We start from the raw sequence: 20260 nt of genomic DNA, 5'->3' as shown, positions 1-20260 counted from the left end.
TGTGTATTGTATTGAACAATTAACACAAAGACTTAAACGTATAACTCAAACAGGTCTTTACTGGTTGGAGGTAGGGACTATACGTAGGTCTTTACTTCATGCCCACAGGCGGGAACTGAGGGGAGATCAGTACCCACAGTACTATTTATACCCCTATGGCCAGGAGTGGTACTGCGTATCACTACGCCCAACAAGTAGTGCAGTCCTGTCCATAGGTTCAAAGTAGCACACATATTACATACACAACATTCCTCCCTTCCTAGCTTTACAGTCATCTCCCCATTTAACATAACGTAATAACATATATACATATATAACTTCAGGTTTACATAACAGAATAACATAGATACATAGATAACTTCATGTCAAAACAGATCACAGATTCAGTCTCTGCGGAAAACAGTTCACAGATTCAATCTCTGTGGTGGAGTCGGTTCACGTTGCTGGAGTGACTCATTCAATAGTCCTTCCATGGATTTAACAGTTTGAACTTCCGAACTGAATTGGCTCCGTTCGGAGGGACCACGTGTGTGATCTGGTAGAGGTAATAATGGTTCAGATGGGTCATCTTCTGTTTCGACTTTTCCTTTTCTGCTTCTTGGAGACTCTCTGGGCTCCACTGTCAGCTGCCAGCTGCATGCGCAGTTCTTCCTTCTCTCCCTCCTTTTTCCGTAGTAGAGCCACCTTCTCCCGATGTTCCGTAGACTTTCGGTGCTCCTCCATGATTTCTGTATGGTGGGAGTCGAAGTTACAAGTTGGGCAGGACAGGACATAGTAATATTCGGTATCGTCCTGATCTAGGCCAGCGAGAGGGTCTTCTATTTCCTCCATACCCAGCTGGGCGTTAGCCAGCTTTTGTTCCAAGTCCAGACATCTTTCCTGAAGAGACTTCTTCATGCGTACCTCTTCATCCAACTTTTTCTGGGCTTTCAGCAAGTCGTTTACTAATGACCTCATTTGAGATTTTACTACTTCAACTTCTTTTGGAGATTGATTGATCGGACTATTCAATCCCTCTACCGGAGCAGCTGTTTCAGCGGTCTGTTGTTCTAAGTTGACGTGAGTCAGCGTACTTTTGGCATCCAAGGGCTGCTCTGTTGCAGTCATCTCAGTCTGTGTTGCCACCTCAGCTCTTCCAATAACCTTTGAGAGCTCCGAACCCCTTTCGTTTGAATATTGAAGTTCGTGTTCAAGTTTTTCCCATTTCAGAGTCCTGTCCTTCAGCATATGCAGGAGTTGGCTGACCGTTAACTCCTCTGACATCAGACGTTTTGTGTGCTCCTGCTCCATTTTCTCCATCAGCTGCTTCTGTTGTCTTTCCAGATTCTCCAACTCTATATCAAAGAACTCTTTCGTTGCATTCAACCCTTGCTCACAACGGCGAAGCATTTGTTCTAATTGCTGTTGTAGTTTGAAATGGAGTTGAGTTCGAGCCCGGTGTCCCTCAGAAATGGGCACATCAGTAGACTTGCCAGACTCAGAATCCACAGTTAAACTATGTTGTTGTTGCTCAGTGGAATTCTGTGCTGAAACTTTGTCTTTTGCACCTGAGTTGGGCTTACCATCATCCGTTCCAGAGTCTGGGCCGACTATCTACACCGAGTTCTCACTCGTTATTGTTTGTAGGAAATGCCAGTCCATATTCATTTTCCTAATCCACTCCCGTCCTAGTAGTGGAGAACCTCCTTCAGATATCACATATAAGTCCATTATTTGACTGTCTTCGCCCTTGTGGACCACTGCAACCTCTATTTTCCCGATGGGGTACACTCTTTGCCCCGTGTATGTTTTCAATATAATCCCCGTATCCTGTAGGGGAATATGTTGGAATAACTTTCCGTAATCTTTCTTATTTATGACCGTCAATGCCGATCCAGTGTCCAATTCCAGTTTTACTTGGACTCCTTCTATCTGAAGAGTGACCCAAATTGTCTGGAGGTCTGCACCCTTACCAGCGTTGAGTACTCTTAAGCTAGCCAGTTCATTACAGCTTAAGCTAGCCAGTTCATTACTGCTAGCGTCTGAATCGGACTTCTGTTCGGTCACCTTGTGTACCTTTGCGTATTTTCCTTGCGGTGACTTCTTGTTGCTGGTTTTCTTCCCTGACCTGCATACTCTAGCTATATGTCCAAGCCTACCACAAGTTCTACATTCTTGGTTTTTAAACTAACACTGGTTCTGATCATGCGTTGTCTTTCCACAACGATAACATTTGCCAGAACTCACACCCAATTTGTGTGTACTGAGCTCCGGTGACCGTAGTTGCATTACTGCCGTGCCTCTCGCTGCGGCTTCGTGTGCTGCTGCCATAGTGACCGCCTTCTCAAGCGTCAGCTCATTCTCCTCGAGCAGTCGCTTTTGTGTATCCTGTTTAAATAAACCACACACAAATTTGTCTCGTAGTGCATCTGTCAGTCCCGTTCCAAACTGGCAATATTTCGCTAATTTACGCAATTCCAGCAAATATTCAGCATTGCTTTCATGCTGTAGCTGCCTTCTGTCGTAAAATTTAAATCGTTCCGCTAGCATCAGCGGCGTGGGGTTTAGATGATCTTTCAGGACAGTAACAATCTCATCGAACGTCTTATCCGCCGGTTCATCTGGTGATAACAGGTGTTTCAATTGCCCGTATGTCTTCGCACCCGTTAAATTTAATAATGTTAGAGCTTTATCTTGGTCACGAATTTTATTGGCCTTACAATAATTTTTTACTCTTTCAACATATATGGCCCAATCTTCGAGGTCACTATCAAAGGTGCTAATATTCCCGTGTTTAGGCATTGTAGATTTGCAATTTCTCAGATTTTATTTTGTTTACTTGTTATCAAAGATGGCGGCTTCCCGCTCTTGCCGTCGTCCTCCGCCCACAAAATGGCGGTTTTCCCGCGCTTGGCGGTCTTCACCCGTCCCCCGACGCCGTCTCCCTTCAGCCCCCGAATGCGGCCCTTATCTTCGCCGCGATCGATAGCCCGCGCTGTGCACCGCGGCTCTCGCACCTTGAGCTTCTGCAGCCGCCGCGCCTTTCAGTCCGAGTGCGGCCCTTATCTTTGGTTCCGATCGCTGGCCCGCGCTGCGCCTCGCACTTGAAGCGGCTCCCGGCCTCTGGCTCACCCGCTCGCGCGGCTCTTGCTCGCTCCCTCCCGGGCTCTGGCTTACCCGCTCGCGCGTTTCACCGCGGCTCTTATCAGGGATTGCGATCGTCCTTATCTTCTCCAACTTCCCCAGCCCTGTCTTTGCAGCCAACACTGCACGGCTTACCCCACCACCTAGGTTGAACAAGGAAACTGCAGAAAGACTTCTGTCAGTCGCTGGAAGCTGTCAGGATGTTTGCTGCACTCCAGTGCTCAGTCGCTGATGGAGGCTTCAGAGTCCTAAAGCCTGTCGCTTCTAGTGGGGTGGTGATGTTTGAAACCTCTCTTCAACTGCCGCAGGGTAAGAACCTGACTCGTCGCCAGTGTTAAGTATGTGTATTGTATTGAACAATTAACACAAAGACTTAAACGTATAACTCAAACAGGTCTTTACTGGTTGGAGGTAGGGACTATACGTAGGTCTTTACTTCATGCCCACAGGCGGGAACTGAGGGGAGATCAGTACCCACAGTACTATTTATACCCCTATGGCCAGGAGTGGTACTGCGTATCACTACGCCCAACAAGTAGTGCAGTCCTGTCCATAGGTTCAAAGTAGCACACATATTACATACACAACACCTACCTTTTCTGAACACCATGTACCCTTGAATATTAAGTGCCCAGTCCTCGCCGTTTTTAAGCCATACTAGTATTGTATGACATTTAAAGCCATTATGTGAGTGTGTTCTCTACAGCTGAGCTAATCATGCACTAGCCGCTGTTCATTATTGGTTTGACTTGCATGTAGAAATTAATTCCTCTTTTTATATTTTTATTTATCAGTTAATGAAATTGACTGTAGTGTGAAGTCACTAATGGCATTGCACTCTACAGATACCAGGTTATTTTTGGATATAAAGAAACCTCTGTACACAGTCAGAGGATTTACTTATGCTGCTTTCTCCATGGTAGCTATTGGATGTGCTCCAATCTGCTATAACACTTGCAGCAAGTCAATGTTGTTTATAAGATTTGAATAATCTTAATTTAACTGAATATCTGTAGCATAGTCTGTGCGATTACAAGATTTAATATTTCATTTTTGCAACCGTTGCAGAAAATATTATAATTCTTAATCAAATTCTTGGGTAGTTATTTAATATGAGACCAGATAGATGAGCAAGGTCGTGGCAACTGGCCAGTGGGTGCATATGAATGGATATGCTATAGTAGTCTCTCATACAAATTATTTAATTGCCATAACGGGGCACAAGCAATACCCAAATCCACAGCTGACTGACTATAGCATTACGACGTGTGAACATACCAAATTGATGGGCACGAAAAGACCAACTGGTCCATCAAACTTGCCTGACCGACCATCATGGCTAAACACTTCTTCCTACCCACCGCTGCTGCCATGTAATCTCCTGGGAGAGACAAAAAAAGAGGAAAAAGCCCAGAGCCAGTAAGAGGAAAAAATACTCTGGAAAATTGCTCTTCGACCCCCTCAGGAATTCGAAACCAGTCCAGGAGATCACATGGACCCAGTGTTATCTATAAAGACACTTGCCCTCTATATGATGCAACCTCTGCCCCAGTGAGGAACCGGTCCAGCTCCCTCTTGAAGGCATGCCGCACCCACCGCATCAGCCGGCAATGTATTCCAGAGGCTCACTATTTTCTGGGCAAAGAAGAACCATTGAACATCCAGTCTGTTACTACTCTTGCGTAGTTTAAACTCGTGTCCCCTGGACCTCCCAGTCTGTTAAACTGGAATAATCTATCAATAGGGACAGTATGTAGCCTTTTAATTAAATTATAGACCTCTGTCAGGTCACCTCTAAGTCCATGCTGCTCTAAAGTAAATACACCATGGTCCTTCAGCCTATCTGAGTAGCTGAGATTCTTTAAGCAAGGAATCATTCTTGTAGCTCTCCCCTGGACCTTTTCCAAGACCACTATACCATCCACCATGAGGGGGTGAACAAAACCAGGCACAGTACTCTAGTGGCAGTCTAACCAGCAACCTGTATAGTGTTAAATCCTTTGATTTATACTGGGTGGTTCTGTAAATACAACAACAACTTGCATTTATCTAGCACCTTTAACATAGTAAAACATCCCAATGTGCTTCACAGGCGTGTTATCAAACAAAATTTGACACTGAACCACATAAGGAGTTGTTAGGGCAGGTGGCCAAAAGCTTGCTCAAAAAGGTAGGTTTTAAGGAACATCTTAAAGGAGGAAAGAGAGGTAGAGAGGCGGTGAGGTTTAGGGAGTGAATTCCAGAGCTTGGGGCCTAGGCAGCTGAAGGCACGACCGCTAATGATGGAGTGATGAAAATCAGGGATGCGCAGAGACCTCAGAAGGTTGTAGCGCTGAAGGAAGTTAGAGATGGGGAGGGGCGAAACCATGGAGAGATTTGAAAATAAGGATGATACTTTTAAAATTGAGGCGTTGCTGGATCAGGAGCCAGTGCCCTGTTGGCTTTAGCTACAGTTTCTCTACATTGGTCATGTACCTTTAGTGATCGGTGCACAATAACACCAAGATCTCTTTCACTATCAACCTCCTTCAGTATTATTCCCTGGAAATGATATCTGTATTCTATGTTGGCCCAATCAACATGCATGACACTACATTTATCTAAAGTAAACACCATTTGCCGTTGTGTGGCCCACTCCCTAGCTTTTGGGATTTGATTGCATTCCTCTATCATCTTAACTCTTGCACAGATTTTGATGTCATCTGCATACTCCCAACACCACTGTCTAGGTCATTAATAAAGACCGTGAAGAATAGCGGGCCTAGGACCGATCCCCGAGGGACACCACTAGTAACAGGTCTCCAAGCTGAACCACATTCGTTAACTGCAACTTTTTGGCTGTGGAATTGGAGCCAATTCCTGATCCAGCATTTCAATTTCTCCTGATACCACAAGATTTTTATTTTTATGACAATACCAGCCCCGTCTTCAAAATTGTTTCCACGAGACTAGATATCACGGGAACCAAAACGTGGCTTGGGACTTTAATTCTGCTGGTGTTATCTGATTACTGTGTTGGTGATTGAAGAGCTAGATCTTCTAGTACACATTCTAATGTACATCATAAACTGTTTATCTATTGACAAACATTTCCATTTTTGGGCTTTCGTTAAAATTTAACTGATGTCAGTTCTATCAAAAAATGTCACTTTCAGTTCTCAATAAGATCTGATATAGGTGGATTAGAAAATCACAGCAGCGGTATTAACATTTTTACCAAATGCTTTGTTTTAGTGCCTGTCTGGTAATTATATTCTGTACCCCAGTGGAACAATTTGTCGCATGTTCTGTGAAATTAAACTTTGCTCCCTTTCTGAAAACGACAGGCTTTTCTGAAGAGATTGGAGGCAGTGAAACCAACTGTCGGGCTGACGCGCTCTACTCAGCTGTTGGATTACCAGCGACAAATGTCATTCACGGAGTCCTATTCACAGCGAAGCAGGCCAACAACAAGTGGGAGCATGTCAAGTTAGTATATTTACACCACTCTTCATATACACACACTCGCACGCACTAGAATAACATCATCTGTAGTGGCATTTCATACACTTACCTATTCTTTGACAATTGATAATGAATGAATTGCTTCCTTAAGAATATTTTTTTCTCCACCCTCATCTTTACTGCATTTACATAAGAACATAAGAAATAGGAGCAGGAATAGGCCACTTGGCCCCTCGAGCCTGCTCTACCATTCAATAAGATCATGGCTGATCTTGGGCTCAAAGCCACTTCCCAGCCTGCTCCCCATAACCCTTCACTCCCTTATCTTGCAAAAATTTGTCTATCTCCACCTTAAATGTATTTAATGACCCAGCCTCCACGGCTCTCTGGGGCAGAGAATTCCACAGATTTACGATCCTCTGAGAGAAGAAATTCCTCCTCATCTCAGTTCTAAAAGGGCGACCCTTTATTCTAAAACTATGCCCCTGAGTTCTAGATTTCCCCACTAGGGGAAACATCCTCTCTGCATCTACCTTGTCGAGCCCCCTCAGTATCTTATATGTTTCAATAAGATCACCTCTCCTTCTAAATTCCAATGAGTATAGGCCCAGCCTGCTCAACCTTTCCTCATAAGTCAAGCCCCTCATCTCTGGAATTAACCTAGTGAATCGTCTCTGAACTGCCTCCAATGCAAGTATATCCTTCCGTAAATAAGGAGACCAAAACTGTACGCAGTACTCAAGGTGTGGTCTCACCAATACCCTGTACAGTTGTAGCAGGACTTCCCTGCTTTTATACTCCAACCCCCTTGCAATAAAGGCCAACATTCCATTTGCCTTTTTGATTACTTGCTGTACCTGCAGGCTAACTTTTTGTGTTTCATGCACAAGGACCCCCCCCAGGTCCCTCTGAACTGTAGCATTTTGTAATCTCTTTCCATTTAAATAATAGTTTGCTTTTTTATTTTTCCTGCCAAAGTGGATAACCTCGCACTTTCCCACATTATACTCCATCGGCCTCTCCCCGGTGTGAGTGCGTTGGTGTCTCAGCAAGTGGGGTGACCGAATGAATCCCTTCCCACACATGGAGCAGGTGAACGGTCTCTCCCCAGTGTGAGTGTGCTGGTGTGCCAGCCGATCATTTTTCCTTTTAAAGGTCTTCTCACAGTCAGAACATTCTAAAGGTCTCTTCTTGGTGTGAACAAGTTGGTGTGCAGTGAGGTTGGCAGACTCTGTGAATCCCTTCCCACACACGGAGCAGGTGAACGGCCTCTCCCCGCTGTGAGTCCGTTGGTGTGCCAGCAAAGAATTTCTGCTTTTAAAGCTCTTCTCACAGTCAGAACATTTAAAAGATCTATCATCAGTGTGAACAAGCTGGTGTGTAGTAAGGTGGGATGAAGAAGTGAATCCCTTCCCACACACGGAGCAGGTGAACGGCCTCTCCCCAGTGTGAACTCGCTGGTGTGTCGGCAGATCCCTTGTGCTTTTGAAGCTCTTTTCACAGTCAGAACATTCTAAAGGTCTCTTGGTGTGAACAAGTTGGTGTGCAGTGAGGTTGGCAGACTCTGTGAATCCCTTCCCACACACGGAGCAGGTGAACAGCCTCTCCCCGCTGTGAGTGCGTTGGTGTGCCAGCAAGTTGGATGAACGAGCAAATCCCTTCGCACACACCGAGCAGGTGAATGGCCTTTCCCCTGTGTGAGTGCATTGGTGTGCCAGCAAAGAATTTCTGCTTTTAAAGCTCTTCTCACAGTCAGAACATTTAAAAGATCTATCATCAGTGTGAACAAGCTGGTGTGTAGTGAAGTGGGATGAAGAAATGAATCCCTTCCCACACACGGAGCAGATGAACGGCCTCTCCCCGGTGTGAATACGCTGGTGTTCAGTGAGGTTCCATGAACGAGTGAATCCTTTCCCACACACTGAGCAGGTGAACGGTCTCTCCCCAGTGACTTACTACGCCACACTTCCCAAGAGAATGGGCACAAAAGTTTTTTTTTTAACAAAGCAAAAGATCAAAACTAAGCTCAACACAGTTTATACAGAATAAATCACAATTGAGCATTATCATTATATAAAAATATGTTGGTGCACAGGAGTAAGTTCCTGTGCTTCCTTAGGACAGATGCATGTCTGCAGCACAATATGATGGGATAGCATTGCAGGGCCATACAAGACTAAGGGAATATGGGCCCATTTAAAAACAGATGCAGACGAGACTATAATGGACGGTAATGAAATAGCAGACTTGTTAAATTAGTATTTTGTATCTATTTTCACAGTGGAGAAAGCGGAAAAATTATCAGCGGTACAAGGGAGCCTGAAAATAGGTCAAGGGGAATCTTAGTGGATTTAATATAAGTTTTTTTAAAAATTGGTAATAGAGAAAATAATGGGACTTGAGACAAATTTCCAGGACCTGATGCTTTCTATCCTAAAGTAGCAAAAGAAATAGGTGAGGAAGTTGCAGACGCATTTGTCATAATTTTCCAGCGCGCTCTAGATTTGGGAATTGTGCCTTTGAATTGAAAAATTGCAAATGTCACTTATTATTTAAGAAGGGAGGGAGGGAGAAACCAGGTAACTACAGACCTGTTGTGGGGAAGTTACTCAAGTCTATCATTAGTGAAAGAGTGACTAAGCTGATGAAAGAGAATCAGCGTGGTTTTATAAGGGATAGGTCATGACTGACTAATCTGGTTGAATTTTTCGAGGAAGTCACTCGGTGGATAGTAAAGTGTAAAGTAATATATTTTGGAAGCAAGAATGAGGAGAGGCAATATAAACTATGCTACAATTTTAAACGGGGTGCAGGAACAGAGACCTGCGGGTTCGCATACACATCTTTGAAGGTGGCAGGACAAGTTGATATGGCTATTTCAAAAGCATAGGGAATTCTTGGCTTTATAAGTAGAGGCATAGAGTACAAAAGCAAGGAAATTATGCTAAACCTTCATAAATCACTGGTTAGGCCTCAGTTGGAGTGTTGTGTCCAATTCTTAGCACCACACTTTAGGAAGGATGTCAATGCCTTGGAGAGGGTGCAGAGGAGATTTACTAGAATGGTACCAGGGATGAGGGACTTGAGTTATGTGGAGTGACTAGAGGAGCTGGGAGTGTTCTCCTTAGAGCAGCGAAGGTTAAGGGGAGATTTAATAGAGGTGTTCAAAATTATGAAGGGTTTTGATCGAGCAAGTAGGGAGAAACTGTTTCCATTGGCAGGAGAGTCGGTAACCAGTGGACACAGATTTAAGATAATTGGCAAAAGAACCAGAAGGGAGATGAGGAGAAATTCTGCTGCTCTGGTTTCTTTCTTGCTGAATAAGAGAAACTCAAAAGAAAAGAGGAAGATGTCCTCCTGGTATTGCATTGGTCAGTTATGCCACAGATTTTGAAACCTAGGCTCAAATCTTGGCCCTTGCTGACACTGACTTCTATCAGATAGCAAATATGATGCTCAGGCACATCATCAAATGGAAATTTAACCGTTAATGGAGATATAGGAAACTCTTTTTTATCCGGGACCGGCGTGGTGCCGGTTTATCAAAAAGTCTGGATTACAGAGAGGTATAGTAAAAGGTACGAGAGCCCCGTACACAGCAACAGATCCAGGCTTCCCTGTTGCTTAGCAACAGGTGCAGGAACCCTGGCCACAAGATCCAGGCATCCCTGTTGCTTAGCAAGAGGTGCAGGAACCCCGGCCACAAGACAAGATCCAGGCGTCCCTGTTGCTTAGCAACAGGTGCAGGAACCCCGGTTACACAACCACAGATCCAGGAACAGCCACTAATATGAAGTAAAACTTACCTGAACCTACTCCTGAATTTTGCCGGTTAGAGATTTCCGGTTATTTAGGTGCCGGTAAATCGAGAGTTTCCTGTAATGAGGCATCAGTTGAAGTGCCACCTCGTGCCTCACTTTATGCATCCAGCAGTTGTTTTTGGAGTAATACTGGCAGCAGCATTGCAGATATGCCCAGTGGCTAACCATCCTCTCAGCCAGAGTCCAAGTTACACAAGTGTGCAGAATTTAAAATGGATCAAAATAAACTCCAAACTTCAAGTGGTATTCTATTTTAGCATTATTCTTAAGTTACCTTTAATGTACATTTTTCTCTTCACTTTAGGAATCAGTTCAAGATCATCCAGCCACAAAAATATTCATCCAGTGTCTAATTCAAGTGCCTGAGATTCGGCTAAACCACCCAAGCCTGTTTGAGCAGCCTAGTCATAGAAGTTTAACTGGACTCAGCTTGTTGCTATTGTTGAAGTGACTTGTATTCTGTGGCTACATACTGTATGTTTAAGACCATTCTTAAACTATATTTTAAGCAAAAACCTAGCTTCAATATTTTTATGTCAAATTGAGGTGTGTTTTATAAATGTGCAATGTGATATCTGCTAATAAGTTTTGTATAGTGATTGACCGGGTATTGAGCTTTTTTTTGCAATTGAGCATTAATCTGAATAATTTATCCAATATTTCTTAATAAAGTGTGAAATTTACAGTAAATCTCATTGTTTTTTGAAAATATTGTTTGCAATAGAGCATGATGCTATGCATAGTTGAAACATTTTAATTGATCATAAGACTGAACTGCATATGCAATTATATCTAATTGCACTCTATTATAATCTTCGAGCAGATAAAATTATCCTGTGAATGACAATTGCCGACATTATTTTAAACTGCGATATAATGATTATGGTGAACATTGTGCTTGAAGTTCAATTTGTGCTCCTACCGATTGAGCAGTTGTGACTGTTCTTCCTAAACAATGGCCTGGATTTTGTGGTTGTAATGGCGAAGCTGTCAGCATTCCCCGCCATTACTCTGCAAAACTGACAGCAACTTATAGCATCCGCACAGTGATCTCCCGCTCCGCCACAGGGTGCGCTGTTGAAGTCCTCGCAGATGGAAATTTTAGAAATCACTTGAATTGACGTGAACTTCCACTTTTTACACTCTAATCACGCTGTAAAAACCCCATAAAAAATTAAGAATGAGGTGTAACTGGGTTTTTAACGGTGTACTAAGCCATAATTACTACTTTATTAAATTTATTCCTGGGATGTGGGCATCGCTAATTGCCCATCCCTAATTACCCTTGAGAAGGTGGTGGTGAGCCACCTTCTTGAACCGCTGCAGTCCGTGTGGTGTTTAAAAGCAGTTAAGAGTCAACCACATTGCTGTGGGTCATGTAGGCCAGACCAGTTAAGGATGGCAGATTTCCTTCCCTAAAGGACGTTAGTGAACCAGATGGGTTTTTACGACGATCCAATAGTATCAGTAATGGTGACCATGAAGCTATCATTTTATTCCAAATTTATTTAATTAATTGAATTTAAATTCCCCAGCTGCTGTGGTGGGATTTTGAACTCATCTCTCCGGATCATTAGTCCAAGCCTCTGGATTACTAGTCCAGTAACATAACCACTATGCTACCGTATATAACTCTGCCAAACCTCATGCACGAAGCTCTGCATTGATATGCCAAATGATGAGATTAGCACTAGTGTATGAGATTGTAGTTCAGGTGGTAAATGTACAATTGAATAAAAGGAATTTTTAACCTTTGTTCTTGGGATGTGGGCAATACCGGCAAGGCAGAGGCCTGATGTTTGTGCTGGAGGGGGATGTTTATGAGTCACTTAATGCTGACCTTGGATGTTTAAAATCCTTGTTCTCTACTGCCCACCCAAGTACCATAAAAATGTTATTACCGAGATATCTTCACTGCTCTCCTCCCTCAACCTCTGCACCAAACAACTTCTCATCCTCTGTGATTTCAACCTCCATCTCAATTCATCACGCTCTCTCTCCTCTGAGTTCACTAGCCTCCTATCCTCCCTTAATCTCTCCCTCATGTAAAGTCCCCAACCCATATTCACAGCCGCCCCCTCGACCTTGCCATCTCTTGTGGCCTTGCTACTCCCATTGTCTCAATCGCAGATAAGGCCATCTCTGACCACTTCCTCGTATCGCTCTCTACCCACATCCCGCTTCCAACCCCAACCCTACTTCCTTCTGTGTCGGCCCCTGGAAAAAACTCTCTCCCATCTTTCTTGCAACTGCACTTATGAAATCCCAACTGTCCAGCCTTTGGCCCTCCATTCACCATGACATTTCTGCAGCTACCGACCTGCTCAACCACATCCTCACCACCACCTTTGATGCCCTAGTTCCTACTAAAACAATTACTCTCTCGCACCCTGGCCGCTCCCCGGTACAGCCCTCATCTCCGCTCCTTTAAGTCCAAGGGACGCAGATTTGAACGGATATGGCGGACAACTGGTTTAGCCATTCACCGCCAGATCTGGCTAGACCACATAAAGCATTATCGGGTCCTGCTCTCATCTGCCAAAATTGCTCACTATTCCAGAATCATTCTGAATGTAAAGATAAACCCCGGTTCCTATTCTCCAATGCTAACCATCTTCTTAAACCCCTCTCACCTGTCATCTCCTCCACCCTCACCTCTGACAAGTGTGAGGAGCTCATGGACTGCTTTGTCCCTAAGATTGAGACCATCCGTTCAGCTGCCACTCCCTTCCCCTAGCCCACCGTGCGAAACTTCCTCTAAGGTTCCCCCCTGCCCTAACCTTGAACTCACATCTTTCTCCAGTTTCTCTCTGATCTCCCCTCATGACCTCTCCGCACTCATCTTGTCCATGAGACCCACTTCCTGCTCCCTCGACCCTATTCCCACCAAACTGCTGACCACCCAACTTCCTTTTCTGGCTCCCATGTTAGCTGACATTGTTAATGGTTCTCTATCCTCAGGTACTGGCCCCTCTCCCTCAAATCTGCCGTCATCACCCCTCTCAAAAAAAAAAACAACCCTTGACTCCGCGGTCCTTGCAGACTACCGCCCCATCTCCAACCTCCCTTTCCTCTCAAGTCCTTGAATGTGTTGTCGCCTCCCAAATCCGTGCCCATCTTTCCCACAATTCCATGTTTGAATCCCTCCAGTCAGGTTTCCGCCCTTGCTACAGTACCGAAACGGCTCTCATCAAAGTCACAAATGACATCCTTTGTGACTGTAACAAAGGTAAACTATCCCTTCTCGTCCTTCTTGACTTGTCTGCAGCCTTTGACACAGTTGACCACTTCATCCTTCTCCAACGCTTCTCCACCATCGTCCAGCTGGGTGGGACTGCACTCGCCTGGTTCCATTCTTATCTATCTAATAGTAGCCAGAGAATCACCTGCAATGGCTTCTCTTCCCACTCCCATATCGTTACTTCTGGTGTCCCCCAAGGATCTATCCTTGGCCCCCTCCTATTTCTCATCTACACGTTGCCCCTTGGTGACATCATCCGAAAACACAGCATCAGTTTCCACATGTACGCTGACGACACCCAGCTCTAGCTCACACCACTTCTCTCAACCCCTCCATGGTCTCTAAATTGTTGGGCTGCTTGCCCGACATGCAGTTCTGGATGAGCAGAAATTTTCTCCAATTAAATATTGGGAAGACCGAAGCCATTGTTTTCAGTCCCCGCCACAAACTCCGTTCCCTAGCCACTGGCTCCATCCCTCTCCCTAACATCTGTCTGAGGCTGAATCACACTGTTCGCAACCTTGGTGTCATATTTGACCCTGAAATGAGCTTCTGACCACATATCCACAGCATAACTAAGAACGCCTATTTCCACCTCTGTAACATCGCCTGTCTCCACCCTTGCCTCAGCTCACCTGCTGCTGAAACCCTCATCCATGCCTTTTTTACCTCTACACTTGACTATTCCAACACACTCCTGCCTGGCCTCCCACATTCAAACTTAAACTTACGTAAACTTGAGGTCATCCAAAACTCGGCTGCCCGTGTCCTAACTCGCACCAAGTCCCATTCACCCATTACCCCTGTGCTCGCTGACCTTCATTGGCTCCTGGTGAAGCAACGCCTCGATTTCAACATTCTCATCCTTGTTTTCAAATCCCTCCATGGCCTCCCTATCTCTGTAATCGCCTTCAGCCCCACAACCCCCGGAGATATCTGCGCTCCTCTAATTCTGCCCTCTTGAGCATCCCTGATTATAATCACTCAACCATTGGTGGCTGTGCCTTCTGTTGCCTAGGCCCTAAGCTCTGGAATTCCCTGCCTAAACCTCTCCACCTCGTTACCTGTCTTTCCTCCTTTAAGATGCTCCTAAAACCTACCTCTTTAACCAAGCTTTTGGTCACCTGCCCTAATTTCTCCTTATGTGATTCGGTGTCAATTTTTTTTGTCTCTTAATACTGTGAAGCGCTTTGGGAAGTTTTACTATGTTAAAGGCGCTATATAAATACAAGTTGTTGTTGCTAGAGTCAGTCAATCAGGCTTGGGCCTGGCCAATGACCACCTATTCATTGGAGACTTGAGGGTGGGAACATCCATGGTCAGCTTTATGCCAGTAACAGATTCAGCAAGAACTACAAATCCATATTGGGAAGTAAAGTAAATTTGATATTTGTGCAGTACTGAATGAGCACCAAATGGTTCAAGATGCCATCTTTTGGTTGAGATGATGATCTGCCCCTTCAGATGGACATAAGGCATCCCTCTTCGGTTTATGTAATGAAGTAGCACATAGCAATTGTATATTTCCTGTTTAAATATATAGCTTTGCAAATGTTAACTTAACGGCATGCCCTGTTTGATCAGCTAGCAGTTTAACTGCTATATAAAAATTGATCAGTCTTCCTTAGCATTTATAGAGTGGTGTGGGAGGAAGGGGTTTCAGTTCATGGAGCACTGGCACCAGTACTGGGGAAAGGGGGAACTGTTCCGTTGGGACGGGCTCCACTTAAACCAGGCTGGGACTAGTGTCCTGGCGAACCGAATAGCGAGGGCAGTAGACAGAGCTTTAAACTAATGGGGGGTGGGGGCAGCATTCAGGAAAGAGTAAATTTAAAAGCAGTGAGAGAAATGTCAAGGCTCTTCAGATGCTGGGACCAGAGTTCAAGCAAATCGAATAACTAGGGTGGTAGAAAGGGCTTTATATGGGCAAACATTTGGCAGATGGAGTATAATGTGGGAAAGTGCGAGGTTATACACTTTGGCAGGAAAAATAAAAAAGCAAATTATTATTTAACTGGAGAGAGATTACAAAATGCTACAGTTCAGAGGGACCTGGGGGTCTTTGTCCATAAAACACACAAAGTTAGCATGCAGGTACAGCAAATAATCAAAAAGGCAAATGGAATGTTGGCCTTTATTTCAAAGGGGTTGGAGTATAAAAGCAGGGAAGTCCTGCTACAACTGTACAGGATATTGATGAGACCACACCTTGAGTACTGCGTACAGTTTTGGTCTCCTTATTTATATGCTATATACTTGCATTGGAGGCAGTTCAGAGACGTTTCACTAGGTTAACTCCAGAGATGAGGGGGTTGACTTATGAGGAAGGGTTGAGCAGGCTGGGTCTATACTCATTGGAATTTAGAAGAATGAGAGGTGATCTTATTGAAACATATAAGATACTGAAGGGGCACGACAAGGTAGATGCATAGAGGATGTTTCCCCTCGTGGGGAAATCTAGAATGTGGGGGCACAGGTTTAGAATAAAGGGTCGCCCTTTTAGAACTGAGATGAGGAGGAATTTCTTCTCTGAAGGTTGTAAATCTGTGGAATTCTCTGCCCCAGAGAACTGTGGAGACTGGGTCATTAAATACATTTAAGGTGGAGATAGACAAATTTTTGCAAGATAAGGGAGTGAAGGGTTATGGGGAGCAGGCGGGGAAGTGGATTTGAGCCCAAGATCAGCCATGATCTTATTGAATGGCGGAGCAGGCTCGAGGGGCCAAGTGGCCTATTCCTGCTCCTATTTCTTATGTTATGTTTAAACTAAATAAGGGGTGGGGGGAAGGATGGTCCCGGTGGAGAGAAATCTAGAATGCTGAAGAGAAAAGACAAGGAAGCAGTGCAGGAAAGTGATTGGGGTAAGGATAACCAGATTGTGTCAGGAAGGGACAGAGCGTACAAACAAAGGAGTGCACTAACAAATAGGGTCCGGGTAAGAAAAAACGGTAATAAGACAAATAGGGCCATAGTACAAAAAAATGTTAAGATGTCTAAAAATGTTAAAAAGACAAATCTAAAGGCACTGTATCTGAATACGCGAAGCATTCGTAATAAGGTAGACGAATTAACGGCACAAATAGATGTAAACGGATATGATATAATTGCGATTACGGAGACATGGCTGCAGGGTGACCAAGGTTGGGAGTTGAATATCCAAGGATATTCGATATTTAGGAAGGACAGGCGAAAAGGGAAAGGAGGTGCGGTGGCCTTGTTAGTAAAGGATGAAATCAGAGCAATAGTGAGAAAAGATATTGGCTCAGAAAATCAAGATGTAGAATCAGTCTGGGTAGAGCTCATAAGCACCAAGGGGCAGAAAACATTGGTGGGAGTTGTCTATTGGCCTCCAAACAGTAGTGGTAATGTAGAGGATAGCATCAAACAGGAAATTAGAGATGCATGTAACAAGGGTACTACAGTAATCATGGGTGACTTTAATCTACATATAGACTGGCCAAACCAAATTAGCAATAATACTGTGGAGGATGAATTCCTGGAGTGTGTACGAGATGGTTTTTTAGACCAGTACATTGAGGAGCCAACTAGGGAACAGGTTATCCTAGATTGGGTATTGTGCAATGAGAAGGGGTTAATTAATAATCTTGTGCGGGGTGCTTTAGGGAAGAGTGACCATAACATGATAGAATTCTTCATTAAGATGGAAAGTGAAGAAGTCCAATCCGAAACTAGGGTCCGAAATCTAAACAAGGGAAACTACGAAGGTATGAGGAGTGAGTTGGCTATGATAGATTGGGGAGCTTCATTAAAAGGCATGAGGGTGGATAGGCAATGGCTAACATTTAAGGAACGAATGCATGAATTGCAACAGTTATACATTCCTTTCTGGCGCAAAAACACAAAAGGTAAAGCAGCCCAACCATGGCTAACAAAAGAAATTAAGGATAGTATTAGATCCAAAGAGGTGTCATATAAAGTTGCCAGAAAAAGAAGCAAGCCTGAGGATTGGGAGCAGTTTAGAGTTCGGCAAAAAAGGACCAAGCGATTGATTAAGAGGGGAAAAATAGAGAATGAGAGTAAACTTGCAAGGAACATAAAAGCGGATTGTAAAAGCTTAGTGAAGACAAATATAGGTCCCTTACAATCAGAAACGGGAGAATTTATAATGGGGAACAAGGAAATGACAGAGCAATTAAACAAATACTTTGGTTCTGTATTCATGGAAAAGGACACAAATAACTTCCCAGAAATGCTAGGAAACCAAGGGTCTCGTGAGAAGGAGGAATTAAAGGAAATTAGTATTAGTAAAAAAATAGTGCTGAAGAAATTAATGGTTTTGAAAGCTTATGAATCCCCAATGCCTGATAATCTGCATCCCAGAGTACTAAAAGAGTTAGCCATGGAAATAATGGATGTACCTTCCAAAATTCTGTAGATTATGGAACAGTTCCTGCAGATTGGAGAGTGGCAAATGTAACCCCACTATTTAAAAAAGGTGGGAGAGAGAAAACAGGGAACTACAGACCGGTTAGAAACATAGAAACATAGAAGATAGGAGCAGGAGTAGGCCATTCGGCCCCTCGAACCTGCTCCGCCATTCAATGAGATCATGGCTGATCATCCAAATTCAGTACCCTGTCCCTGCCTTCTCCCCATATCCCTTGATCCCTTTAGCCTTAAGAAATTTAATGAATTGGCCTCCACTGCCTTCTGTGGTAGAGAATTCCACAGGTTCACCACTCTGGGTGAAGAAATTCCTCCTCATCTCTGTCCTAAATGGCTTACCCCTTATCCTTAGACTGTGACCCCTGGTTCTGGATTCCCCGGCCATCGGGAACATCTTTCCTGCATCCAGTCTGTCCAGTCCTGTTAGAATTTTATAAGTTTCAATGAGATCCCCTCTCATTCTTCTAAACTCCAGTGAGTATAAGCCCAACCGACCCAATCTCTCCTCATACGTCATTCCTGCCATCCCAGGTATCAGTCTGGTGAATCTTCGCTGCACTCCTTCCATGGCAAGAACATCCTTCCTCAGATAAGGTGACCAAAAACTGCACACAATACTCAAGGTGTGGTCTCACCAAGGCGCTGTACAACTGCAGCAAGACATCCTTGTTCTTGTACTCGAACCCTCTCGCTACGAAGGCCAACATACCATTTGCCTTCTTAATCACCTGCTGCACCTGTATGCTTAACTTCAGCGACTGGTGCACAAGGAGACCCAGGTCTCGTTGCACGTCCCCTTCTCCCAATCTACTGCCGTTCAGATAATAATCTGCCTTCCTGTTTTTGCCACCAAAGTGGATAACCTCGCATTTATCAACATTATACTGCATCTGCCATGCTTCTGCCCAATCACCCAACCTGTCCAAATCGTACTGGAGTTTCTCGGCATCCTCCTCACAGCACACACGCCCACGCAGCTTTGTGTCATCTGCAAACTTGGAGATCTTACATCTAGTTCCCTCGTCTAGATCATTTATATATATTGTGAATAGCTGGGGTCCTGGACCAATCCCTGCGGTACCCCACTAGTCACTGCCTGCCACTCGGAAAAAGAGCCATTTATTCCAACTCTTTGCTTCCTGTCTGCCAACCAGTTCTTTATCGAAGTCAGTAGCTTGCCCCCAATCCCATGTGCCTTAACTTTACACGCTAATCTCTTATGCGGTACCTCATCGAAAGCCTTCTGAAAGTCCAAATACACCACATCCACTGGTTCTCCTTTATCTATTCTACCAGTTACATCCTCAAAAAATTCCAGTACATTTGTCAAGCACGATTTACCTTTTGTAAATCCATGTTGACTTTGTCCGATCCTGTCACTGTTTTCCAAGTGCTCTGCTATAACATCTTTTATAATGGATTCTAGCATTTTCCCCACTACCGATGCCAGACTTACCGGTCTGTAATTCCCCGTTTTCTCTCTACCACCTTTTTTGAATAGTGGGGTAACATTAGCTACCCTCCAATCCATGGGAACTGTTCCAGAGTCTATCGAATTTTGGAAGATGACCAGCAATGCATCTACTATTTCTAGGGCCACTTCCTTAAGTACCCTAAGATGTAGATTATCAGGCCCTGGGGATTTATCGGCCTTGAAATCCATCAATTTCCCTAACACCATTTTCCTACAAATACTAATTTCTTTCAGTTCCTCCCTCTCATTAGACCCTATGGTCCCCGACATCTCTGGGAGGTTATTTGTGTCCTCCATTGTGAAGACAGAACCAAAGTATGTATTTAATTGGTCTGCCATTTCTTTGATCCCCATTATAAATTCCCCTGATTCTGACTGCAAGGGACCTACGCTTGACTTCACCAATCTTTTTCTCTTCACCAATCTTTTTCTCTTCACATATCTATAAAAGCTTTTACAGTCAGTTTTTATGTTCCCTGAAAGCTTACTCTCATACTCTATTTTCCCCCTCTTAATTAATCCCTTTGTCCTCCTTTGCTGAACCCTAAACTGCTCCCAATCCTCAGGTTTACTGCTTTTTCTGGCCAATTTATATGTCTTCTCCTTGGATCTTATGCTATCCCTAATTTCCCTTGTTAGCCACGGTTGAGTCACCTTTTTTGTTTTATTGTTATGCCAAACAGGGATGAACAAATTCTGTTGTTCATCCATACGATCTTTGAATGTTTGCCATTGCCTATCCACCATCAA

The 20260-nt window shown here is 44.1% G+C and overlaps 2 protein-coding genes across 3 annotated transcripts in view; one reads left to right on the top strand and one right to left on the bottom strand.

The window, feature by feature from the left end:
• Nucleotides 1-11078, top strand: part of cfap97 (cilia and flagella associated protein 97) — a 50438-nt gene extending 39360 nt beyond the window's left edge. Inside the window, exons 3-4 of one of the 2 annotated variants that reach the window (XM_085981334.1) lie at nt 6450-6591; nt 10693-11078. In XM_085981334.1, coding sequence (XP_085837460.1) covers nt 6450-6591; nt 10693-10754 — 204 coding nt within the window. In that variant the 3' untranslated portion in view covers nt 10755-11078. Of the gene's footprint in view, nt 1-6449; nt 6592-10692 lie in introns of those variants that run through there. The other variant, XR_015077506.1, reaches the window with a different exon arrangement.
• Nucleotides 6677-10675, bottom strand: LOC147124080 (uncharacterized). The gene is made up of 3 exons (XM_086011568.1): nt 10663-10675; nt 7084-8518; nt 6677-6746 (listed from the first exon to the last, which is right to left on the bottom strand). Exons 1-3 carry the CDS (start codon nt 10673-10675, stop codon nt 6677-6679), a joined length of 1518 nt encoding a protein of 505 aa, XP_085867694.1.
• Nucleotides 11079-20260: the final 9182 nt, after the last annotated feature.

Source organism: Somniosus microcephalus, chromosome 1 (genome assembly GCF_052327205.1).
Source record: "Somniosus microcephalus isolate GS21.2 chromosome 1, FLI_Smic_1.0, whole genome shotgun sequence".
In the NCBI taxonomy this organism is placed as follows: domain Eukaryota; kingdom Metazoa; phylum Chordata; class Chondrichthyes; order Squaliformes; family Somniosidae; genus Somniosus; species Somniosus microcephalus.
This window is presented reverse-complemented; position numbering and strand designations above follow the sequence as displayed.

Excerpts from the sequence above, each read along its gene's own strand:
- LOC147124080 (XM_086011568.1), bottom strand. Across the intron at positions 6,747-7,083 it reads AAGGTAGATGCAGAGAGGAT|TAAAGATGAGGGTGGAGAAA; the intron begins GTTTCCCCTAGT and ends ATGTAAATGCAG.